At 42.0% G+C, this 26,557-nt stretch overlaps 1 protein-coding gene across 2 annotated transcripts; it reads left to right on the plus strand.

The window, feature by feature from the left end:
• The first annotated feature begins 1,756 nt into the window (after positions 1 to 1,756).
• Positions 1,757 to 25,824, plus strand: LOC128253947 (homeotic protein distal-less). 2 transcript variants are annotated; one of them, XM_052982665.1, is made up of 7 exons: positions 1,757 to 2,472; positions 4,670 to 4,845; positions 7,135 to 7,328; positions 23,001 to 23,151; positions 23,221 to 23,325; positions 23,403 to 23,619; positions 24,211 to 25,824. In XM_052982665.1, the coding sequence occupies exons 1-7, from the start codon at positions 2,342 to 2,344 to the stop codon at positions 24,227 to 24,229; spliced, it is 993 nt and encodes a 330-aa protein (XP_052838625.1). In that variant the 5' UTR covers positions 1,757 to 2,341; the 3' UTR covers positions 24,230 to 25,824. The 2 variants fall into 2 exon arrangements, with proteins under 2 accessions (XP_052838625.1, XP_052838626.1); XM_052982666.1 differs by having other exon boundaries at positions 23,001 to 23,142.
• Positions 25,825 to 26,557: the final 733 nt, after the last annotated feature.

The following is a 26,557-nucleotide window of genomic DNA, read 5'->3' on the forward strand; positions in this document are numbered from 1 at the left end:
TGGCTGTAATTTGATTTTGATTTATGGCCAATTAATCGCGGCCCAAGAGGGGCAAATACACACACTTGCAAAAACACACAAACACACAGTTAAAGCGCCTTTAGTGGGAAAAGGAACAGTAGCTGCCGCTGCCGCTGCTGAACTCGGTCTAATCATAATTTGCATTTAATAAATATTTCATTAGGTAATTGCAACAATTACGTGCATTTGAACAGTTCTGTTCCCCTTAAATTAGTGCAGTGCAGCCGACCAGGTCAGTGCGATCCAGTTCGGACGAGGGATTAACATTTATCATTTAACATTTCAGTTGGATCAGGCGCACAATTATCGCTGCCTTCTCGATACTAATATATTATTTTAAGATAATAAACTTTATTCGGTTTTTTGTGGCACTCTGGTTCTGGTTAATTGCGCCGTCGCTCCGATTCATGAATATGCATATTTTCCACTTCTAGCGGAAATCCTTCTCAGGTGACAACTGTCAGGTTAGGAGGAGGAGAGAGAAGGGGGACCGCTTTACCGCCGCTCCAACTCAAAAAGGTACAAATTCCGCTGTTCTCTCCGGTCTGCGACTTTGTCTTGTGAATGAAAAACTCCGTTCGAACAAATGGCCTGTGTCGCTTGGTCCAAAAGCCACAAAGCGACATTATGTTGCTAAAAAGGACGCCATTTTGAATTGGACCTGCGCGCGCTCTCCGCTCTTCGCTCTCTATGGTGACGCTTAAGGGGGCGTGGCTAGACAGAGAGAGGATCCGCTCTCAGCAGGGGGCGTGCTGGGTGCATACAGGTATGTGTGTGAGTGTGTGAGTTTTTGACAGGTGAGCAGGTTGGCCCGTTAGACTGGTTTGACGCTGCCAAAGGCGGCCACTAGGTGGCGCCACCAGTGCCAAACCACAAGGAGACTTTAAGACATCTTATAAATGAGTTGTAAATTGAAGCTAAATCCCCATTAAAAATGATACAACAACTTGCCATACACATTTACCAACGCAAGTAACTTACCTCCCCAAAAACAAACTCCCAGCGATTGTAAAACGTAAACAAATCATTAACTTAATTCGTCTGTTTTCCGCAACTGTTTATTACCCATCGCAATGCGTGTGCCACAGTTTCAGTTTGGAAACGAGCCAAAAATAAAACCCGAAACGAGCAGCGGTTAAATAAGAAGACAAATTACAGGTTCAACAATCAATTTAATAATTGAGACCTTTGCATTTAATCAACATTATTTAAAACGTCAAAATATTTGCACTTTCCATGGGCAGTGCCCCTTCCCCCCGCCCGTTGCTATTTGCATATAAATGCTGTAAGTCGCCCCAAAAACCATGGGGATACGATGGGCGGCGGGGCGATAGGCGACAGGCCACGCCTCAATCTCAATGCGGGCCCTAGACCTAGACAAAGTTGACGAGTGGTACAAAAGCGGGGAGGGGGGAAAGGGGGGCCCAATACTTCACCACAACCATCCCTCTCTCATAGGGATATTTATGGTATTGGTGCGGTTTCAGCACCACCACACAGAGACACCACCGACAAAAACCGGTTGCAAACCACCCGATTGGCGATGCCACGCGAGAGTAGCTGCAAAAGGTTCGGGCCACAGCAGCCGTCCTGCTTTGATGCATGGCTACCCAATGGCCGCCTTCCCACTCGCACACTACGGCCACAGAGCGGCAGGGCGGCAAAGCGACAGCGCAAACGAGTCGAAGTCTCGCGCAACCGCGCCGCGAAAACCTCACCTAGTCGTATACGCACTTTGTTCGTGGGCAGTCGTCGCCGCTGTTCTTGCCGCTGAATTGCCGTCGTTGTTCCGTCGTTGTTGCGTTGTTGTTGCGCTGTTGCGTTCTTGCGTTTTAGCGTCGATTGATGAATGATCCGTCGCGGCCTCGACAGTGATTCAATTTGATTTGATCTGATTCAGACTGATTCGGATCCGATATTGCGAAATTTAAAATCGTGTTTTACCCAAAAAAATATGCACAGCCAGAAATCCAAGTGATAAAAGAAAGCCGAGATAGCGGGCTGCGGAGAAAGTGCAAACAAGTTGAGTGCCAGTGCTGAGTAAAGTGCCTCCGCGCCAGCTAAAAAGGATTTACGCGCTCGAAAGTTCTTAACCAAATCATTAACGAACTGAACTGAAGTCAAGACATTGATTGATACACAACTATAGCTATAGCTGATCAACGCCATCGGATCGCTGCGAAGCCTCCTTTCCGTGCGCGCATCCCCTAGAAAAGCCGTCAACATTCTTGATAAAGTGGCCTCGATAGGCGCCAACACGCTTAATTTCACGGACCTCGGGAGCCCCTACGAGGGGCCTCCCAGCACCCCCCAGTCCGGCATGGACGCCCCCGACGCCCCCCACACGCCCAAGTACATGGACGGCGGGAATACGGCGGCCAGCGTCACGCCCGGCATCAACATTCCCGGAAAGTCCGCCTTCGTGGAGCTGCAGCAGCACGCCGCCGCCGGGTGAGTGTGCCCCAAAAGTCCAATATCCCAGATCCCAGATCCATGATGTGGATGTAGTTGGGAAGCTACATTGGGGAGTATCAGGAGTATACAGTCTGTCATTTTTGCCAGGCTTTTGCCTAACCAACTTATCCGAACTCAATCAAGTTGGCGGAATATTTGCCACACCCGAATGCAAAACAAAGGAGTTGGTGGCCAGGGCGTTCCCAAAACTCTAATTTAAATCTCTCTAATAAATCTAAAGAGTGATATAGATCCAATCTTTTTCAAGTTTCAAAAATACTCTTATTCAAATTGGTTTTTAAATTGGGTATCAAATCTTTTATATCTAACATAGTTTTTGTATGGCTGAAAACTTGAACTATATTTTTTTAATAGACACTTATACTTTTAATCACTAGTGAAGAAAATATTTAATATCGCCAACTTGACGTGTTTAAAACAGAGTAAGCTTAGCTGACTTAAAACTTTAGCTCTTTCAAGATTCAAAGAGAATCAAAATCAAATTGCTTTTACATTGGATATCAAAACAGTTTAATATACTGTTTATGTATGGCTTAAAACTTCAATTTAGTTTTTTTATAGACACTTAAACTTTGTATCATTAACTTGAAGTCTTTAAAAAAGTGTAAGCTTAGGTCATTTAAAAATGTTGTAGCAAATTTACATAGTTAAAAAAAATATAGGTACAACATAAAATTTAGACTGGAAAATATTATTGTTATATATGGTCTTTTAAAAATTAGACAACCAATTATTTTTGCAAAATATGTTATCTTTCAATAATTGTTTTGTAGCGAATTTGAGTACTTAAATAAGAAACATAAAAGCACTTAAAAATCAGTCTTAAATATGTATTAAATCATTTGGGTTCTTATATATTGGAGTTATACAGTTTGTAAAATCAAAGCTTTCCAAAAACAAGTGCTGCCCAGAATACAATTAAACATTTTTCTTTTTCTCTCAAAACACCCATAGAAAATTTGAGCTTTATTAACTTACTCACAATTCGCGTACAACGATTTTGTGGATCGATCCCGTGTTGGGGTCTCGCGTTATTATTTTTGATTAAGAAAATCATTTTAGCTGCATTTCCCGGCTTACAGTTCATGTTTATGCTGGTGCCTGGGCCGGCAAACGGAAGCCAAAAATAAATTCAATTAAGTATAGTTAAACGGACCGGGAGCCGTGTGCTAAATAAAGCGTCTGATCCGGAGGGTTCTGTTTCTGGTTCTGTTTCTTTTTCTGGTTCCGTCACATTATAAAGGGTAGAAGTCGGGCCTTAGTAATTTTATTTACTGTTGCCGTTCATTTGGCGAACGAACGAACGAGCTGTTTGCTGCCGCAAATTGTTTTCCCAACGCACGATTCGATTTTTCATTATACATATTTTATTGCATTCTCGGCTTTTGCGGTTTTTTCCTCCGCGTTCAGCTGCTCTGTCATTTGTGCGTGTTGGGCTTGGAATGCTTGGTTGCCCAGCCCTCAGGAGTTGTCTTTTGGCCACGTCTTTTCTCCGTTCCAGGAACGACTCCCAGCCATGTTGTCCGCTATCCACTGTCCGTTGCGGTTTCTACCGCTCTTGGCCCGCTTCCGTTTCCGTGTTCCAGGGGCCAAGGGAGCATTGAATATTTCATGCAATTCGTTAGAACCCGATACGAACATAATGCATGGGAACTTGCTCAACTGTTTCGTCCGCCAAGTGTTAACAAAATATTTACCGCAAGCGAGCGGGACTTCAAACGGAACTTCTATACAGTCAAAACCGAAAACCGAAACTAAAACAGAGAAACTCTGACATTTGTATTGATTTTTCTTTGATATATATTATAACGCCGCATCAAGTTCGGGCTTTGGTTTGGTTTTCGTTTCTGGTTCTGATTCTGGTTTTGTGTAAATGAAGTCATGGCAAAAGTTTCCTGCCTCTGCGCCAGCCTTAATTTTTTGTTGTGAGAGAAAAAGTTTTCGTTTCGACGCTTTTTGCATTAAACATGAAACATTTTGGGCTCACTTGTGTGATATTTTCCTGGCCCGACGTTTGAATTTAATAGTGAATAGTGTATAGTGAAAAGTGTAGACAAAACACGCAAGGAGGAAAAGTTGTGTATCCCCCCGGTCACGATTCATTCACAGCCCGAGTACTCTATTTTTCCCCCCGTATTGATTATATTTTCCATTTGCATTTGCGGCATTCCAGGTACGGCGGCATTCGGAGCACCTATCAGCATTTCGGGCCGCAGGGCGGACAGGACTCCGGCTTCCCGAGTCCGCGCAGTGCCCTCGGCTACCCGTTCCCGCCCATGCACCAGAACTCCTACTCCGGCTACCACCTGGGCAGCTACGCCCCGCCCTGCGCCAGTCCACCCAAGGATGGTAAGTAGTTCTACGCCTATTCTTAACTATAATCCTAATCCTATATATAATGCCCAAGAGATCTGCGCTATGCGATTGCGCAAGTCTTCTGTTCGCAGCTCGAACATCAATTTTTGGCAGCTTCCTTGTCTATTTTTTTTGGCGACACTTCAACTCGAGAGCTCAACGCTCGTCGAGTGCCATTGTTGTCATCTTTCGCGTGTTTTGTTTGCCCCGTTGACTTCAAGTTTGACTTGTCTCAATTAGGTTTGGCTTCATCTTCATCGACCCCTTACGATTTTAGTGTTTTTCACTTTTATTGACTTTCAATGGGTTAAAGAACAATCAGTTTTAAAAATCAATACATCCTAAAATTTTAAAATTTAATTTTCTTAGAAGTAATTCCTTTGTTTTACTATCAATTCCTTTTCTGAATTTAAAAAATTGATTATTTGTTAAAGCCTCGTTATTAAAATTAACTCTTTTCAGTTGTTTTTATAGTTTTACATCACGTTTACGTTTATATTACTTCATAATCAGTTTGAAAATACAATAAATTTTCTAAAATATTTTGTTTTAATTTTCTTTCAAGTATTTAGTTTTTTAACTTTTAACTTCTTTTTTGTTCTTTGTAAATTGTTTATTTTTATTCCTTATTATATTTTTTTTTATTTAGCCTTTCACAAAGTAATTATTTTTTTGGGCTTTGTTTTAATCTCACATTTTAAATTTTTTAGAGGGGGTCTTCATAATGGGTTAATTTTTTACCGCGCCTTTTGTGAAAGAAAAAATATTAATATAAGTTTCAATAATGAAACACATGTTACACATGTTAAAACTACTTCCTTCAGGTTTGTAAAGTATTAGTTTGAACTTTGTGCTTTTTTTGTAACTTTGTTAGCATTTTAGTTACTTTTTCTTCCCACCAAAAATATTCTATTGAAGCTGTGGGAAGTCTCTTTGTTGCTCATCCACGTAGGTGCAATTTTCCCATTTTATTTATTTTTACATCTCTCCTTTTTGTGTTCTTTATGTTTGTTTTTTTGGTACATTTTTTCCCAGTCTCTGGCATAATTGCGCGCTTGACTGTGACAATTAGTTGTTGCTGCTAATGCCGCTGTCTCTCGTATTTTGTTCAACAATTTTGTTGCTATTTCGATGCGTTTTGGTTGAGCAGTTTCGCTTTTCGGTGAGTGAAAAGCAATTCATTTTTATCCATTGTCGGGGATGTGAACAACGTCAGTACAGCAACAAAAACGACAACGACAACGCCAACGCTTTATTCAGCCTCGCTTTGCTGTCTTTGACTTTCGTCACTCATACGCAACGTGGGCCAATTAACCTTGGTGCACTTGCTCTTGAAACTCACTCGCAGCGTTTAGACCTGGCCCAGAGATGATCTGCAAAGCAGCTGATCGTTAGAAGGAATTCCCAGATCCCCAGCTGGCTGCCCAGTTGTTTGTAATTATAATTGTGGTAATTAGGCCTTCGTTTGGCGTAATTAATTACACCATTCTCTGATGGACGAATGTGTGGCCATGGCCGAGTGAAATGGCCAAATGGCGACTGTCCAGGACAGCACAGTCGACGGTCGACTGTTGGCTGACTAATGGGCAGCTGGGTGGTCGAGGTGACAGCGAGTGAGGCTTGCCATTTTGTCATTAAGAGTGTGCAGCACGTGCTGCCTGCTTGGGCGCCAAAAATATATACAGCCGACACCACCAACACTCTGATGGCAGATACAGGTACATATATATATACAGATATAGATACAGATACACACCTGTAGGCATATTTGGCATTTAATAATAGTTTGTGTTTGGTGGCTCCGTGTGTTATTTTCGAACAATTAGCAACGTCAACACACAGTTGCTGTCGCCGCTCATTGAACTTGAGTTTGAGTGGTGGCCGACCGATCATCATCATAGTTTTATGAGCCGAACGGACAACTCCGTCGTGGAGTGCTTTGAACTTTCGTTTCAGCAATTAACGCTAATTCGTTGACATTTACAAGTTACTTAACGAATCGATATCTGGGCAGAGCGTTTAGTACGTAGCTTGGCTGCCCGATTTCTAAGCGATGCGGCTGCAATTAATTCAGGTCCATAAATGTAACAGTTTCATGCATTCCAGCTGCCGCGGGAATTCACTCATAAATATGCATTTGGTGCATGCGGACACAAAAAAGGCAAATGGCAATTCGGGCCATAATTCCATAGCCTGATTATAAATTCATCATTGACCAGTGGCCAGTGGCCTGCCATTTACAGACTGCTCCTTTCATCGCATTGTTTACCCTCTCCACCGCAGACTTTTCAATCTCGGACAAATGCGAGGACTCCGGCCTCCGCGTCAACGGCAAGGGCAAGAAGATGCGCAAGCCCCGCACCATCTACAGCTCGCTGCAGCTCCAGCAGCTCAACCGCCGCTTCCAGCGGACCCAATACCTGGCCCTGCCCGAGCGGGCCGAGCTGGCGGCGAGTCTGGGCCTCACGCAAACGCAGGTGAGTTCAAACCCTCGAATTCTGGCCATCTTGGCCTGATTAACTTATATTAGAGCTAGAAAAATATGTTAGTTATAAATTACACATTTATTTAACTTCATTTAAAGGTAGAAAAGTTACAGATCTTTGATGAACGAGAAAGTCTCAGCTAGCCCCTTTTTGAGCATGGGTTATGATTTTAACAAAGATAGTATAGTCTTAAATACAAACATTGCAGGGTTTTCTGACAACATTTTAATTACATTTTTTATACAGAATAACACAATATTCAATTTATAGAAGAGATACGGCCGTAAATGAAATTTTAAAAAGTTGTTTTTAATCAATTCTCAATTGACATTTTGATAAGCCAAATAAATACTACTAACAGTTCAACCATGCTTTTCAGAATTAAACTTTAAACTACTTACACAGTACATTCCTTCACTAAATTAAATACAAAATTGAAGAAAACTATTTGAAATCAGCATATAAATATCGGTTCGGGAACCTTATTTTATACCCAATAGAACAAGAAAAATAACAAGTCCCAAATTAAGATATTCAAGAGCGAGGAGTTCCCATACCACTCTTGCACACACCATATTTAACTGCGGGCAAGGATCCTTTGGGCCATTTTGTCGGCTGCGCCCGCGGTTAGTTAGCATTTTCCCAATTGAATTGTTGACATGCCTCTAATGTTGACTGACAAACGAGCCAAGACAACGGCCGCAAAGACGTAACAATAGCAACATCAACATCAACAGCAACAACAACGCGAACAACCTCCTACGCCTGTGACCCGCTCACTTGACAACACGCCACTCGGGCGTATGTGCAATATTGTAATGTTCTTTTTGTGCTGTTCCTCCACGTGTGTCAATGTCAATTTTGTGAAAAGTTTTTCAGTTTCAGTTGCTGTTTGGTTTTGCGTTTTTTGTTTTTTGTTTTTTTTTTTTTTCCCGCGACAGGGGGCACGTCATTGTCACAGGCAACACCCACCCAAGTCAAGTACTCATAGTCGTACTCGTACTTGTACTCGATGCCCAGTTCGTCTAGTTGCCACTGCTCTATTTAATGGTTTTCCAGATGAGTCGCAACCAGCAGCAGCGTTCGCGAAAACAGAGCCGTGAATGAGTCGAGACGAGTTGAGTAGAGTCTCGTGTTTTGAGAAATTTATTGATAGTGGGCGTGGGCTTCCTAATTGAATTAGTGTGCCACGAAAGTTCATGTGCTTCGAAACGGCGAGAGGGAGAGCGGCACAATAATGTTGTAAAGAAAAACTTGTAAAACAAGTTGAAGACCCTCGGCTGTGTGTGTGTGTGTATTTGTGGCTGACTTCGTATTGGTTTTGGTGGCGTGGGTGTTGCTCCACCGCAAGTTGTTTATCAAGATACATATTTGAATATCTGCGGGGCAGGGTGAACCAAAGTCTAGAACGGGCGTGCCACACGGCGGCTGTGCAATAAATTCTCCTTTTTTGTAAGAGCCTAGACCGACCGACCGGCCCGACCCATTGTTTCCTGATTTTCCAAACTTCCAGCGACTGTGGCAGCTGTCAATCGAGGCAGCTAAGCAAATAGCCACGCCCCCCTGCGCCCCCGGCGACACAATCAATTTGGTCTATCTCGGTTCTCCCTAGCCGCAGGCCTTTAAAGGGTTAAACAGTTGGCCAAAAGCCTGAATTTATGACTGCACTTTGGGGTGCATATACATTTAGTATAGTAAGTGAGTCTTGGCCGCTTTCGCTTTTCCCTGTTTACCGCGTGTTAATTAAAACCGCCCTCGCCGTTTGAGCAACGGAAGTTTTTTATTGATTTGGCCACGTTCAGTTCAGTTTCAGGAGCTGGACAGAGGCTAGTCCGCCAAATAGCGAGCACGCCAATGTTTGGGACGTGCAAACAAACCATTCAGGCACAATGCCCTAAGATTTATGCGTTGCACAAACACCAAGCCCGGCTTAATGGCCTTCAGCCAGGGGGCGGTGGGTTGGTTGGGTTCTTTTTTGGGGCGTGTTATACAATTCGGTTCTTGTGTCTTGAAGTCTTAAAGTCTGTGCCGAGCTGACAGCAACTTGTCCGTTCTAACACCTGCCGGCCAGTAGCCAAAGCAGCCAAGAATATTTGCGCAAAAAAAAAAAAAAAAACTGTGGCATACTGCTTGCTGTTTTACAGCTTTTTTTTTAATAATTATGGTAATTTTATTATGATTTTTTAGCCGCTGCTGCTGCTACTGCTACTTTTGCTGCTGCTGCTGGGTCTTCGGCAGCAAAAAACTCGTTTGCCAGTTGCATCTTTCACTTGGCCACTTGCTGTTCGCTTGATTTGAAAGTGCATCCGGTGACTGTTAATGAGCTCTCGGAGTCCAGACACACATGGCCCGTATACTATACTGTAGTAGCATATACAAAGCATTCGGAAAATAATTAACTTTCAATTAGAGCAAAATCTCGGCTACTGTTTGCTTCCTATCTCGCTCGCTTTTTTTTGCACCCCGACTAATTGAATAATTACATAGAACGAGGCTCAAGTGGATTGCCCAAAAAAGTTTTCAATGCCCCCAAAAAAAGCCAAGAATCCAGCTGACAGCGCCAGACAAAACTGTATGTACAGTCCGTCCATGCGAACCCCTTTTCAACAGGCTTCGCGTCTCTGAGCCCCAGCTAAAGAAAAGAAAAAAAAAAAAAATACAAGGAACAAAAACCCCTGCAAAGTCAAAAATGAAATAAAATAATAAAAAATACTTTTAAACTGCGTGTTTATGAGCTCATATCGGCGCATTTTGATCTGGTTCCTCCGACGAGGCTCTTACTATAAAAAGGGCGAAAAACAACAACGACAGCCACAAAAGCCACGAAATTTTTGTAGGAGGCCACGCTGGCTGAAAACAAAGGATTTGGCAGACGAACTGCCAAAACGGCGCTTGTGGGAGCAAAAGACCCAAGAAACTGAAGAATAGGCCAAGCAAAAAATATTGGTAGATACGTTTATTTATTAGCTGTTGGAAAATAAATACTCTAGAGCTTAGCTTAACTTAACTTAACTTAAAATTACATGCTGCCTTTAAATTTAACGGATTATTGGCATACATACAACAAATACAAATAAATACTCTAAAACTTAGTTTAACTTTTCTTTGATTGAAAATTATAATTGAAATGGCACGAATCATTGAAGCTTATTAAAAAGAAATATACAACAATTCAAAAGTATTCCTTAATATAAAAAGTGTAAAGATGTAGAGGAGAATAAATATAACTTACACTATTTACACTATTATTTGAGTTATTCTTCAATATTTCTAGGATATGAGTTTTTGAGTATTATTAGGATATTATATTGAGCTTATTATATATTTCTTTATTTTCATTATCCTATTGGCTGTTTGGTTAAGCCCAGTACCTTAACCAATTTGTAACTTTATTAGCTTAAAAACTTGTATTATTTTTTCAAAGGCGTGTTTCTTATTTTTTTACTGGTCCCTTGAACTTCCAAGCAACCTTTTTCCGTGGGTCTGCGGTTCTGTTCGGGCCTGTCTTCAAAAATCAACAACGCCTGCTTTATGAGTCCGCCCGAGTGAGTGTGTGTTTGGTGTGTGTGTGTGGTGTGGTGTGTCTGAGTGTATTTTAAGCTGCTGCTGTTGTTGCGGCTTCGCGAATCTCCGCTGCACGCAAAGCAGACTTAGTCTGATGACGACGCAGACGCAAACGCAGACGCATCGCCCACGGTGCACACCTTCGCTTGGCTGGGGCTTCTCTCCAGAGATCCAGAGCTGCAGAGCTGCAGAGCTTCAAAAGTCTAGAGCTGCAGAGCTGCGATAAGTCTGCTGCTCCACCCCTAACGTGAGACGTGGCCAATGCTCTGGTATTGCGCCAAAGGTCATGGACTCCGCGGAGAAACCCAAAATGATACTTCGCTGGAATTCCAGGGCAAACAAAATACTTGTAACGAAATTAAATTAATTTCCACATCAAATGCTATAATACACACACACCACACACAGCACAGTACAGCAGACGACGAGATGGCAGTGGCAAAAAAATTGTGCGCGTTTTTATTGTATTAAGAAAAAAACTAGCACAACTTGATTTAAATAATACAAGTGTCTAGTTAGTATCAACGGCTAAGCGAGAAAAAATGAAAAACTGGCTGACCGCATTTAAATGCTCAGCTCACGTTCGTTTATGCTGCGGTCAGCGTCGCAGCAGCAGCAACAACAGCAACAGCAGCAACAACAGCAACAACACATCGTATATCAGTTCAGTGATTGCCTGATTTACGCGAGCAATGTCAATTAAATTATGGCACATAATACGATGTAACTAAGCAGCCGCACTCGCGTCTTAATCGCACGCATAATGCAGCAACATCGGCAGCAGTGGACCCACCAGCAGCAGCAACACCACGATTCCCTGCCTCAATATTTCGAAATTTTTGCACCGTCGCTCTCGTAACAGGAACTTTGAATTAAGTTTGATCAATGCTGATGCTGGTACTACAGCACTACAGCACTACAGCACTACTGAGCTGTAGTAGCAGCAGCAGCAATAACAGCAATTCGACGACGGCAGCAACACCACGACATACGACATCTAAACAAGTTGCCATTAACAATGATGCATGGCTCGACGAACGAGCGAGAGACGCAGCTCATGGGCTCGTTTCTCAATTTCTCACCAGCGGTTCTCCATCTCCCTTCCTCTTAGCCCCCTACTGCCCCTTTCTCCGCCTTTCTCCGCTGACCGCATTTGCATTTTGAAGAGAGCTCAATCTAACGCCAGTCAAGAGCTAAACGGACACATGCGGACAGCGGACAGCGGACATCTATCGCAGATGGCTGCGATGAGTGCTTACGTGCGGCTTGTGCAATCTCGATTGCAGTTGACATAATTCGCTGTGTCAGGTAGAGATCCATCCGAAACACAAATTGACCCACAAAGCGTGCCAAAAAAAAGATGATCCCAGCTTACTGAAAGCTCTAATGATTCCTTACATCAGACTTGTGCCAAAATGCAGAAAAAAAAAAAAAAACTAACCAATTTCAAATAAAACAATCAAGTTTTAGGTGGCGCCATCACCACGAATTTTCAAAAATTTACATTTATCCTTATTACTAATAAAATAGTGGTTTGATTTGGAAAATTGTTGTGCGAGTCAATAGATAATAACCGAATAAACAAATACAGCTTGACATGCCAGACTTTCAGGATTTGTGCGCTTTAGACTTGGCTTAATTAGAACCTTCATGATGAATCCCAATCTTGTGGCCTTAAAAGTTTATAAGGACGAACACATAGACAGACGGAAATGGTTAGTTTAACTTGGCCATAGATACTGATCAAGGATATATAAAAAACGCTTCCTTCATCCTGTTATATTTTATTTACGAATTCATTTCACCCTTTTACTTAACGAGTAAGCCACGAAAATAGCTGTCAGCTAGAAAGCACTCAATTTTGAACAGTTTCGTATTGCGATTGTGTGGTAAATGCTCGTAAAAACTTACATTTATAACATCCTCGTGCCACAAAAACGAAAATGTAAACTTAAAGCCTTTCGCACAGATATCCTGTACTAATTCCATGGCCAACATTTACGGCTTCCTCTCGCCATTAGCATCGGCTCATCACGGACATCCAATTTCGCCTTTCCACCCAGCTTGAGGTCCCTGTGCTGAAAGCAAGTTTCGCGTTTCATTCACAATATTGCCAGCTTTCAAAATGCTCAAACTGGCTTCGTCTTTGGCTCCAGTTGCTGCCCCATCCGTCAGTGTTTCGATCAAAATCGTACGCAACGCTCAGGAAATTACAAAATGCTTTATGGCAGCAGCAAAGGGGAAGGGGAAGGCCAGTTATTGGCCTGGTCAAGTGAGAGTATTCAAATAAATAAAGTTTAACGACTATTGCGCATAGCTGGAGTGCCGAGCATACTACTATGTCTATCTCAGATAGCCGACTATTGGCCAACAATTCGAGTGAGGCGGGCAGGGTTAATTACGGTCTCATTTGTTGACACACCGCGTTGCAAAGGTAAACAAGTCGGAGCCAAGGATGCCCCTGCCTGGCAGATTTCTCCGTTGCCGATGCGATAATAATAATAATTATTATTTTATTGCCAAGACATGGACGCAGCGGCTTAACTGGTTTTTCAGCGACGCCAGGAGACGGTTTTCTGCTCAGATAGTTGGGAACTCCAGTGGGTGGTGGTAGGCAGACGATGCCAAAGCGGGTTTCATATTTTAATTGGTTCTCAAATTTGCAGATATCGAACTAAGCCGCAACCCTTCTGCACTTGTTTGGCCTTGTAAGCGCTATGCCAATTAGCCGGAATCGAGTGTCCTGATCTCCCGTTTTAACATGCTCAACCACCCACCCCAGCCTTGTACTCTGACACCAATTAAAGCCGGGTTTTCCTACAGACTCAAAGGGTGGGAGATCGGAAATCAACTTGGCTTGAATTTTCCTTGGAGATTTTCCGTCCCCACCCCCCCCCCTCCAAAACGGCAACAATAGCGAGACAACAAACTTTTAACGCTTGGTTAACTCTCGGCTCTTTTTTTTCCACTCTTTTGTTTTGTTTAGTTGTTTTTTTTTCAGCCAGCACTATCATGATCTCGCTGTGAAAATGCATAGGAAAACTGTGTGTAAGCGACAAATAATAGTCAGTTGACCATGATTTCATTTTGCCGACTCAAAAAAAAGGCGGAGAGTGAGAGAGACACCAACGAATAATATTTAAATTACAAGCCCCGAACCGAACAAAAACAAAACTAAAAAAAACAAACGACAGTGAAAAGAATGCGCTTATATAAATTGCACAATTAGCCGCCACACTTTTTTGTTAACGTTTTTCCCCCTAGTTTTGTTTGTCATTATCTGGATCTGACTTTAACTCCGACTCTGACCACAAAAATGATTTCTGCCCCCGTGGATTCACTCACAATGTGTCTCATTTAATTTCGCTCGGGAATCTGGTTAGCCGTGCGGAAAATGCCTTCCTTCGAATGCACTTCGTTTTGGTTATGGGATGGATGTGGCCATGGCTGCTTGGACAATGCTTATAATTGGGCCATCTAATTGAGGTTGATTTGATGGCTGCTATGGCAATTGAAAGTGCAGTCACTGGGGGAGTTTCCTTTCCCAAGCTTTAGCTTCAGCCCCAAACGGGAATCCCCCACTTCTCTTAAAAAAAATTCTACGTACGTCTATTGTTAGGGTCCAGTGCAAAGTCTAGCTTGATTGAATATTTATATATTTATTATTTCACAAGAATCACATTAATATTAAACATGTCTAGGGATTTCCCCCTACATGCAGCTGTACGGAAATCTTCCAAGCTTGGCCAAAAAGTTTGTCAGTCTTTTCCTTCTTCTCAAAAAGTTAATGACTTAACCAAACATATTGCCAAATTATCTATACTGTCACTTGCTACATGCTGAAAAACACTACTTAATAAGACATGACTAACATTTTGCAGTGACTGTAAAAAACGTTTTAAACTGGGCAGAAAGTTGACTGTCTGAGTAAGCGAGACTGGCTTCAAAAAAGCTGTATATGTAGTATATAGTATATGCCATAGTATGTACACGCCCCTCTTTCCGCCCCCTTTGGGCAACCACTACTTGAAACTGCAATTGTTGTTTTTGCTGCCAGTATGGTTTTTGTATCTGCTTAGAATCTCACCTTGACAATTGCTGATCAAATGCTGCCGCCGATTTATTGTTGAACAATTTTTGTACGTCAGCTGCGACTTTTGCTGCTGCTGCTGATGATTTTTTTTCCATCATAATTTTTGTTGCTGCGACTGCTGCGGCTGATGGATTACAAAAGCTGAAGCTGAACTGAGTCAGTGTTTCAGCAGCGGCAAATTAGAATTACAAAATTTCAAGGCTTTGCAGGTGAATCAAAAAAAAAAAAAAAAAGAACCTAAAAAAAAAAGCAGCAAAGTTCTCATTCGCATTGCATGCCAGTCAGTCAGAACCGCATTGAACGTTGCTTTGGGGCGTTTTTCAGCGATCAGCAGAGTTGTTTAGCTTTTTGCTTTTAGCTTTTTACTTTCAATGGCTCGCATTCGCATTCGCATTGGCAGCAAACATGGGAACAGTTTCCGGATCTGACAACAGCACTGTATTGCACAATGCAAGTTAGTCGCGTCAAGAAGTCCGATTGGCAATCGCTTTTGGGCCGGATGAGCGTCATCCAGCTATCAAACCAAACCATCCAGATCCACAGCCAGATCCCTATCCCGATCCAGCTCCAGCTCATTGCCAGTCTCTGAACATTAATCGATTCTGTGAATGCCGGGTCTGGATATGGCAAGCCCAGGCATAACTGTCTCTACCGTAGAGTAGGTACTAATTGAGTTAGTTTGATTTGTCCTTGGCAGCGGCTAAATTTGGCACTTGGCATGCGGCTCCAATTTTAGATCGATTTAGCCAGAATCACAGCCAACTCCGTTACCAAAGGCAGGCTTAGATAACGTAATTAAAATGATTTTAAGCGGAGTTGAGGTCGAAAGCTCGTCGGAAAGTTGGTGAAATGCTCTGATTGAGACATCATGGCTATATATGTTAGAAATTAGATCAATGTCTTCATTTATGTATATATATGTATGGCTGGATGGCTATAAAAATTGTTTCACTCGTCGCTGAACGATTCTCATTAGCAGCAGCCGCCGCCGATGGCTTCGTTCCAGTCCACTCCAAGTCCGAGTTAATTGCTGTTAGAGTGGCTATAGAACGTGGATGGATCTTATATAAACAGCTCTTCCAGCAGCAGCAGCAGCAGCAGCCTTGCTTAATTGCATATTTATTGTTTATTAAGCAGAGGCTTGCCACCGCCGGCGCAGCTCATAACTGAAGGATGGAGCTCCGCTGTCTTTTAACTTCAGGTTTTCTCATTCTTTTTTTACGCACCGCCACTGCCTATATATGCATAAATTAATGAATCTAGCCGAGATGGCCAAGAGCTTCATTCATGGTGACTCTATCGAGCTCCTTCTCCGGCTCCATTGATAAAGATCGGGGACAACATGCGCTGGCCCCGGGGGAGAAGCGCACTGGCGATGACCCAAAAATGGTCAGTCGACCTGCATGCTTTGCATCCCCATGCCCAATGAGCTCCACTGAGGCCCACTGAACTTTTAAATGCAGCAGGAGTTTACAACTATTACACAAAAAAAAAATTGTAAAGTTTAGTTTTAATAAAAGTGTCCTGAAAATAAACTACAGATACTTTTAAAAAAGAAAGTATCAATTCATTACTAAATAATATAATCCCTATCCTTTTTTGTTTCACTCTAAAACTTTAGTCTAAAGCTTTAGTTTAAACCACATAAGTTTTACTTTCATTTATTTACTCACCTTATTAAGACAATTTAAACTTCTTAAAATTCGTGTAGCAGTAGTTAAGTTTCTATGTCAAATTTTGTTGTTGGGTGTAGAAAAGGTATTTGCCGGCACTACAGTAGCTGCAGCAACAAGCTGCCACAAGTTCACAAGTTTGCCGTGGGGTCAAAAGTGGCTGCCACGTGTTTCAACTTTGAACGTGGTCATCGATTTGCTTTCAATTTGCTTGGCGGCATCGCATCATCTGAGGTCTGGACCGGACCGTACCGTACCGTACCGGACCGGATTGGATCGGCATCGGCATCGGCCGGTGTTAACTTGCGTTCATTTGCTGGCAGCAATATTGTAGCTCCAGAGTTGGTTAGCTGGGTAGCTAAAGATTCAAGGCGTTGTTGCGTTGTTGGCCTTGAAGCCTTGCAGCGTTTTTTGTTGAAACTCTGTTGCTGCCGCTTTCCTTTCTACTGTTTTGTTTTCTGTTTTTTTTTTTGTTTTTCGGGAAGGCGTTGCCCAAAACAGCCCGCAACGATTTTATTTGGAAATCACTTTGGTTGCACGTCTTCCAAAACGGCCAAGGTACATATCTGTTTGCTCTGCCCCCTCCTTCCCTTTCCCCATCCGCCATAGTGCCATCTCTTTCCTTGCTAACAAGAACGAAAGACTTAGGCAGCGAACTTGAACTGACTTTAGCATGCGGCGTTGACTTTAATGAGCTGAAAGTTGAGGCTGGAGCTTGGAGTGTGCGTGACACTTGACTCTAGGGCAGGTCCGACACACGGGAAACACAAAAACCTTTTTCAAAAGAAAACTTTTTGTAGCTTTTTTTTCTCTCTTTTTTTTTTCTTTTTTTTGCCACGACATGGCATTGTTGTATATGTTTCGAAGTCATTGCCTGCCTCGCGGCGATGGTTGTTGCTGTTGTTGCTGCTGCTGCTCGCTGCATTCAAAATTATAAACAAATTTTTTTGTTGGGCTCATATTGTTGTTGTTGTTGGTGGTGGTGCTGCCACGGAGCGTATAACAACAAACAATCGCATGCAATGTACAAATTTTCCAAGCACAATGAAAAACGCCACCGACAATGCGGAGAGTTTATAATAACAATAATAAAATGAAAATGCTACGGCCGGCAAGTTGCGTAATCCGTCAACCATGGCAGTCAAAAGAGCATGTAGTGGGGAGAGGGGTTGTAGTGGGGGTGGAGTGGGTGTGGAGTGGGGGGTGGGTACGAGCCAAGAAGCGGTGGAAGAAATATGCTGATATTTTTCTCTGTGGTCTGAAAGAAGGATGAGGCAGCACAGTATCTTCTGCTGCGCTGGGGGTGGGCCCATCCCATCTCATCCCAACTGGTTGCCTTCAGCACAACACACGCAATACACACAGAAAAAATGCACACATTTGTAAAATCAGCATTGAAACATTTTTACATCATTATTTACTATAATTTTTTGGCCATAGAAATGTATTACATCAATTAAAATAGTAGAAAAACAATAATATTGTCAGTACTTTGTTGTTTTAACAAGTACATTTCTGAATTTGTATAACTTTGTTGTTTTTTTTCGTTTCTTGAACAGTGTTAAAATAATTAAAAAATTAGAAAATAATATTATTTGATCTTTGTTGCTTTAAAAACTCATATTCTAAATCTTTATCTCTTCGAAAAATAAATAACAGCAAAATAAATACAATTTTGTTGTCCAGTGGTGATATTATCAGTTATCAGTCCTGAGTTCCTCCTTTTGCCAATATTTTTCTTTATTCATGCCAACTAACTATTTTTGATAGTCAAGGAGAGTCTTAACAATTAAATGATTGGTTTTATAAATGCTTTTTTCTGCATGTAATAGCTGTTGTTGCCGTTGTTGCAGCAACAATCGCTCCCAATCGCGCATTCGCTATTCATTTCGGTAAGAGAGAAATATATATTAAATGCGTTTTTGTTGGCTTTTACTTTTTCGCTTTTTACTGTTCGCAGATAAAAATCAGGCATGAACATGGGCTTACCAAAATAAAGACACAGTGAACAGCAATAGCAACAACAACGGCAACAAAATCAAAAGTGCCACGCGGCTGTTACTTTTATGAATGACTGAATGACTGACTGACCGACCGACGGCGAATGAATTGAGTTGAGTTGAGTTATACTGGCCGAAAGCACTTGTTGCGCCAACAAACTTGTACAGCAGCTTCAGCAGCTCCGAGCAACAACAACAACAAATTACAAACAACAACAACAAACACGCTACTTGCCGTCGTCGGCTGTTGACGAACAACTTCAGCGACAAGATCATAAATCAAAATTTTATTTCGCGCAGCAGCTCAGATTTTTACCTGTCCCTGTCCCTGTCCCTGTCTCTCTTTCGACCTCTCCATCTCTATCGCCTATTTAAATTTTTATGGTTTCTGTGCTTTTTTTTTACGATTTTTCTCTTGTGCATAAATTAAAAATTGCCGCGCGCGCGAGTTGCACGCGTTTTGCTGGCGATTGCAGTGCGATTGAAACCGTTTGGTCGTTTGGTCAGCTGGCGCGTGCTGCTGCTGCTGTTGTGACTCAAAGGAAAGTTGTTGGCCATAAAAGTGGCTGGCTCTGAACCGGAGACGAAAATCAAAATCAATCGAAAGTGATACGGCCTGCGACCCACAGGCCACAGGGCGTATGCGTAGTGGCCCGTTTAGGGCATCAAATTAGGAGGAAATCATGAGTTCCGCCACATTTGGCGCCTGCAAATGCCGATCGGAAATCGATAATCGGCCAAGCGGGTAATCGCCTTTTAGCCATTAATCAACGGCTAAGACAATGCCCCCGGTCGCGAGCTATAATTCAAAGCCACCGCGAAAAGCGAAAAAAGAAGCCGCCGAAAAGTGTTTTTCATGTTAACCGCTTTGACCAGCAAATTGAAATTTCTCGCACCAAAAATGTGCTGCAAAAATGCTAAAATCTTGTTGCATGGAATTTATGAATGAAAACCAAAGCGGCAGCAGCAACATCAGCGAACATAACAAGCAACAAGCTGAGAACAATGAGGGGAAAACTCCGTTTGGTAGCCATAAATTTGTGGCAACAAAACTGAGACCATTTCATGCCTTGCCATTTGTTGTTGCTGCTGCTGCTGCTGCCGATTATTGTTGCTCTTGCTGTTGTGGGTCCTTTTGTTGTTGCTGCCGCTGGCGGGGAAAAGCCATAAACATTTTTGTTGTTTTTTTAGTCAGACATCGTTGGCGGCTCGAGTTGGAAATGCATTTGCAATATCCAGCCGACAAAAGAAAGAAGCTCAGATACCCTATTAAATTGGAATTTGATATTTGTAGACAGAAGAAAATCAAGGTATTTATTTCTTATATTACTATTCTGAATACGATCGAGTTTTATCATATCAACCCAAAACTGTTTTAAGGCCCACCCCCCGTTGCAGCGTATAAAAGTAGGATATTTTTTTTCGGCATAATATAATAACTTTATTATAACTATATTATAATAATAATTAATATTAAATAATATACAAATATATGTTTATATCTCTAAGTAAGTGTTGTTTTGTGGCGATAAAAACTCGAGGGAATTTTATCATATAAAACAAAAAACTGTAATAATGTTGATTAAGGATGTATAACATGATAGTTATACTTAATAAAAAAATATTTGTACAATTTAAAATTTAAAAAATCCGCAGTTTACCCTTTAAGCTTGATGATTAATATATTTTTTAAACTGCCTATATTCCTGAAAATCATCAGCGAGTCCACCTCCCACTGGAGAGCAGCGGACTCTACAACATGACCTGTTTTTGGGGCGGTGTCGGTGTCATTAAGCCAAGGCATCCGTGTCCGAGCCGTCTTCACTATGCACTATTCACCATTCACCATTTACTATTTACTTAGCACTAGCACATCTAGCCCAGCTGCTTTGGCTAATAAAGCCGTAAGTTTTTGGGTGTTGGGTCAGCAGAAGGAGGGCTGCTTCTCTGGTTTATGACTTGGCAAGGGGCGGTCAGCCAGTTGCGCTATGATTTATCAGGGAAAATATAGTACTTACGAATAACGAAAAACGGCGATGACGTGAATGGCGTTTCCGCGAAAAGCGGATAGGAAAACCTTTTTGCCCAGAGATCCCACACAAATCAATCGACTACGGATTGGCTTATCTTTTCCCACGTTTTAAATGCTCAACTGTCAAATGAATTAGAGCCTGAGTCTGGTGCTGGTGCTGGTGCTGGTGCCGAGTCGGGACACATTTGGCAATGCCCCATGGAACCAGTTACCAGTTACCAGATGCAAGATGCCGGGGCACACAGGTGTGTCTTTGTGGCTGGGTTTTATTGGCATCGGCTCCAACGGCAAGTGCTCGCAATTAGAAAGCCCGCTGCAAGTGGCTTTTGCTTCCATCTTCCATCTCCCCATCTGAGAAGATCTAGCTGGAGCGCCTGGCTGTCGTCATAAAACCCATCCGTAATCTGCCTTCAGAGCCAGACTCTTGGCTGGCCATCAATTCAGCGTTTGACTGCATAAATTATATGGAAAGTGACATATTGCGGAAGTGATCAAGCATCTGACCAGCTGACCAGCCGACCATCTGAATCGAAGTGGGTTAAAAGGATAATGCCTGGCACAGACAGCTTCGATCTGTTGTGGTTGTGTATGCTCGCTACGGAGTTGACACAGTGACATGCTAATTTCTTGTCGCTTTTTTATTGTGCCATATTTGTCCATGCGAAAGTGGTTCGAACAGCATAAGGCTGATTGACATTTGACAGTCTGTGTTTCTGTCTGTTCGAAATACACTTTTACTCTCATGCTAACTTTTTCGTCGTCGTCTTCGCCAAAGAAAAGGGGAACTTGTTGAGTTGATATTTCGCTTATCGCGTTTTGTTTGTACATATACAAAAACATATACAACATTCGCTGGTGTAGCTTTAAAGCTGACAATTGAGAGCCTGCTGGCCATTAGTTTTGACAGTTGCTTAGCTCTGTGACATAGAAAAGTGTTTGATTAAATGTTTCCAAAAGAGTGACTATTTATTTGAGACCTCGACAACATTTTATCATTGAGCGCAGATTTCTCGCTTGGCCTGCCTTGCGTAACATCTAAATATATGTATATAAAGCTCTGTGTAAATGGACAATTTCTTACTCATTCTGTTCCTTTGCTTTGAAAAACGAAAGGTAGCTAGATCTGAATTTTCAGTAGCCTAAAAGGTATATAAAAGTAAGGCGATCTCCGCACTGACATAACGATTCGCGCTTGATTGAGCACTTAAATGAAATGGAAATTAAAAAGTTGCTCGTGGATTTCGGCTACCGTAGTTTGGGGCCACCAATGTCAATGATCCGACAATGGATTGCGATTGCGATTGGGATTGGTATTGGGATTGGGGCGCGATTAACCAGACAGACAGACAGACAGAAAGTCAACTCGGGTAGCTATCGGCTAATTGAAATCGATGGGTGGAATGCACATAAAAGCCGGGGCTCCTCGCAACTGTTTTTATGGGCAAAATAAAGCTAGTGAAATTCGCCAAAACACACACAAAAAGCGAGCTCTCGAGCGGCGCTACAAATATCCAGCCAACCGCGAAGAACGACCTTGAGCAACGTCTGGCGGGGCAAGTTTATAACATATAGTCTAGCTGTATCTATAATGCCGACGAGTAGAGTACGTGTGCATAAAACTAAAAACTGAATAACACACACAACACACAAAATGTTGGCTCAACGTGGAAGCCATGGCAGAATCAACGTGCAAGATTGCAGGCGCAGATACTCATAAGCAGCATTAGATACGCGCTGTTACTGCTTGTATCTATATTTATACTGGGCCTGAGTCAGACACAAACTCAGATTCGGATTCGGATTTAGCTTTCAAAAGTGAAGTGCTCCGCCAGCTCACAACTCACAACTCACAGCTCACAGCTCAGCGCACAATTAGTTCTACCAGCAGCTGGGTAGCTTCGAAATGAAAACTGAAAGTATAATGTATCTGCGAGATACTTTTCGGCTGCCGACGCTTCAAGTGCTTTCAAGATACGGGTTTCGCAACAGATGAAACACACATTTCAGGCTGCTGGCTGCGATTAAGACATGAATATGTGTCGCACGCTGCCAAAATCCATAGTTTATAGAGCCATTTTCCTGCCAGCCGCTTTTCACAAACGCTCACTCTTAATTTCAATTGAAAGGCAGTTTGAAAAGCTGCCAGCGTTAGTATCTGTATCTGCAACACTAGCTGTAAATGTAAATGAATCTGTTAGTGGGGTTCTGCCCCGATTAAGGATGCTGTCGCATTGCATTAGCAATGATTCGCAGAGGCCAATTTTCAATTCTCACGCTAATCGCCTCAACCTTTGCTTGCAGGTGAAAATCTGGTTCCAGAACCGCCGGTCTAAGTACAAAAAGATGATGAAGGCGGCCCAGGGTCCAGGCACCAACAGCGGCATGCCCTTGGGCGGCGGAGGACCCAATCCCGGCCAGCATAGTCCCAATCATATGCACAGCGGTGAGTTCGGTAATGGAACCTTATCTCATTGAAAATCAGTAACTAATGGATTACCTGATTTTTTTGTCAACCCTGCAGGCGGTAATAACGGCGGTGGCTCGAACAGCGGCTCACCCTCACATTATCTACCTCCCGGACACAGTCCAACGCCATCGAGTACACCCGTGTCCGAGCTTTCACCTGGTAAGTTCGCCTGCCCAGCGGCCCAGCGACGCAGCGCACCCCGAAAACCACTTCATCACCAACCTATTTGCCCACAGAATTCCCACCAACGGGCCTCAGTCCGCCAACGCAAGCGCCGTGGGACCAGAAACCGCACTGGATCGACCACAAGCCGCCGCCCCAAATGACGCCACAGCCACCTCATCCCGCGGCAGCGCTACATCCGCAGACGCACCACCACAACCCGCCGCCCCAGATGGGTGGCTATGTGCCCCAGTATTGGTATCAGCCCGAGACGAATCCATCACTAGTGACGTGAGTACTACACACAGACATTGTTATGCTTTTGATCTTTCAATCTGGTTGTAAACGGCGCATCAGCTGTTTGGCTGAGGCATCGTTTGCCATCAGCTCACTATGGCCAAAAAAAAAAAAAAATAGTTTAAATTAACAAACACACTGCTTATGCGCAATTTTAATAAAGGTTTTATTCGGATTTGATTTTGGGAATAAACTTTGAATATTTTATTTATTTATTTATTTTTTTTTTTAAGATATAATTTAGATTTTAAATATACAAGCATTTTACAGTATTATTAATTTCGCTTCAAAATAGGAGTTTCAAACAAAGAAATTATTCCTTTTGAATCCTTTAAGCTTCCCTTTAATTACAAAACATTATAGGCTATGCTTTTAATTATTTTTTTATTTTAACATTAACTTTTAAAATTTTTGCAGTTAAGTAAACAAATTATGGTGTTTGTGTTTTGGACCAATGTGTTGCTATTGCTGTGTGATCTTTGGGGGCTATCCTCTTTTAATAACAAAAACGTAATTTTAAAGATTCACGTATACTAATTATAAGCCCATCTTATAACTTTTATTTTTTGCCATTCTAACCCACAGTGTTTGGCCGGCGGTCTAACAGCATCCGAACCAGCTGCCCTCGGCTGCCTGGACGCAGCAGCACCAGCTGAACCAGCTGAATCAGCTGAACCAGCAGCACCAGTCCCTCTACCAGCACTCCTGTCCCGAACTGGGGATGCAGATGCACCAGCTGCAGCTGGAGCACCAGCAGCAGGCGGAGGCGGAGGCACAGGCCCAGCAGCATCTCCTCCAGCGGCAGGACCTCGCCGGCGGGGTGCAGCACACAATATCTTAGCCAATAAACCATGATAGCAACCTGTAAAATATCCATAACAATGACCAATTGAGAAACGAAAGCAAGAAATCTGGCAAGTTAAGCGTAAAGTTTTGTACATTTTAAACGTAATATATAAATATATATTTACCAACGTGAATAAAGTCGTTCTAAAATGTAGTCTAGCTAAGAACAAAAAAACACAAATACAAAACAAAAACTAAAATGAAAATGAAAACAAACAAAAAAAAATACTTAAAAAACAGAAAACATTCCTCAATCACAGTAGCAAGGAGAGAGTATGAAACGTGTCCTTTAATTTTGTTTAATTTAGCGAATTAACTATGTATAAATCTATCTATATTAACGTAAACTATATGTAGTGAGCAACAACAACAAAGTATGAAAACGTATAAAAAAGTACATCATTAATAAATGAAATCAAACAAAATGAAAAAAATCAGCTGTTGATCTTAAGAGTTTCTTTCGAGTGTTTTGTTTTTGAGTAGAAAAGTCAAAAAGCAAAAAGAACCAGCAACAGAAATCAGTAAAATCAGATCTCAAATGCAAAAGGAATAATCCTCTTAATTTTTGTAACATTTTTTTTTCCAGTTTTATGTATGTATGTTTCTTTGCACTTTTAAAAGAGAAGCCCACCTTCCAGAGACAGAGAGAATAATTTCGTTCTTTTATTGTGCAATATAATTTTATTCACCAAGATGGTTGGCCTTTAAGCCAAGGGAATTAATTGCTTAAAGTGTAAATTTTGTATAGACAGCATTTTAACATAGAGTCCTCTGGCAGAAGGTGCATCAAATGTCAAGGGAAGCCTTTTTGCCCTTTTTAACAATCGAAACCAAGGCGAATGCGACTCGAAATTCGATTCGCTGACGAGCTTGCTGTAGCCGTAGTTATGGATTAACATAATCTAGTTTAAGCGGTAATTAGTGCGTGTGTTTCACTCTAGTTTAATTCAAACACAGCAAGAGCTAAAACAAATAATTGATAGTTTAACAACTAAAGTGCGAGTGAGTGTGCGTGAATGTGTGTCTGAGTGCGCGATTGCAATTTAAACAAAAACAATAATTTAAAACAAAAAACACATGATTAAATTCAAACAAAATCAAATTAACGACAAATGCATAAAAAAGAAGAAGGCGAGAGAAGCAAAACAATATGTGCTAGCATTTAATTAATTAGTTATAATCTAGAAAATGGCAACTCAGAATCACAGAAAAAAAGCCTAGCGACTCCCCCCCGCCCCCTTGCCCTTCCCAGTCCCGAAACCATTTAATTTTTAGTAATAAATGTAATTTTTAAATCAAATCGAACAAAAGAAAAAAAAGCGAGAAAACCCCAATAAAAAATAAAGAAAATTTACATATAAAACGTCCATTCTGTTGGAGTAGAAGGCCACTTTCAGGGACATTGGCTGTTCTTTCAGGAGTTTGTGGATGAGGTGGATGAGGGAAAAAGTATGAGGGGAAGGATGCCGGCAGCACATTAATGCATTACACTTGAAAAAGTTAAGTGGCAACTGTGTATCTGCGGGTGTATATCTGTGTCTGTGTGGAGGGCGGAAGGAAGCTGGAAAATCTGTTCCATTAATCACGAAAGAACGCAACAGGATATGCTTGAGTCGGGCGGGCTTTTACAGGCTCAATGAATGGTTCCATTATGTCCTCGAAGCGACATCGTTTTTGTTTTCAAGGGTTGGAGAGCTCTATTTGTGCTATATGCCTGCCAAGTGAGGAAAACACGGATTTACACGCCTCAATATCCAGTGTTTAAGTGTTTCATTTGCAGCCAATTAATTAGCTGGGAAAAAGGAGCGCACAAAAACCCTTGAAAAGATATTCCAGAATATCCCAAGCCATGTCAATCACCGCTGGATTTTGAGATTTAAGACTGAAGATTCATTCAGCACTCCGAGGGCAACGTCGAATCCAACAAAGTCTTTCTGCGGTTGCCTGCCTGGGCCTCATTAAATCAACACCTTTCCGACCAAAGGCCAATAAAAGACAATGGCCAATGGGCCAGTGGCCCAAGGAATGTCAGCTTGCGGAGAATTTTGCATTTGTGAGCGCTTTTTGCGATTTCAATTTAAAATTT

Source organism: Drosophila gunungcola (genome assembly GCF_025200985.1).
Source record: "Drosophila gunungcola strain Sukarami chromosome 2R unlocalized genomic scaffold, Dgunungcola_SK_2 000004F, whole genome shotgun sequence".
Lineage (NCBI taxonomy): Eukaryota > Metazoa > Arthropoda > Insecta > Diptera > Drosophilidae > Drosophila > Drosophila gunungcola.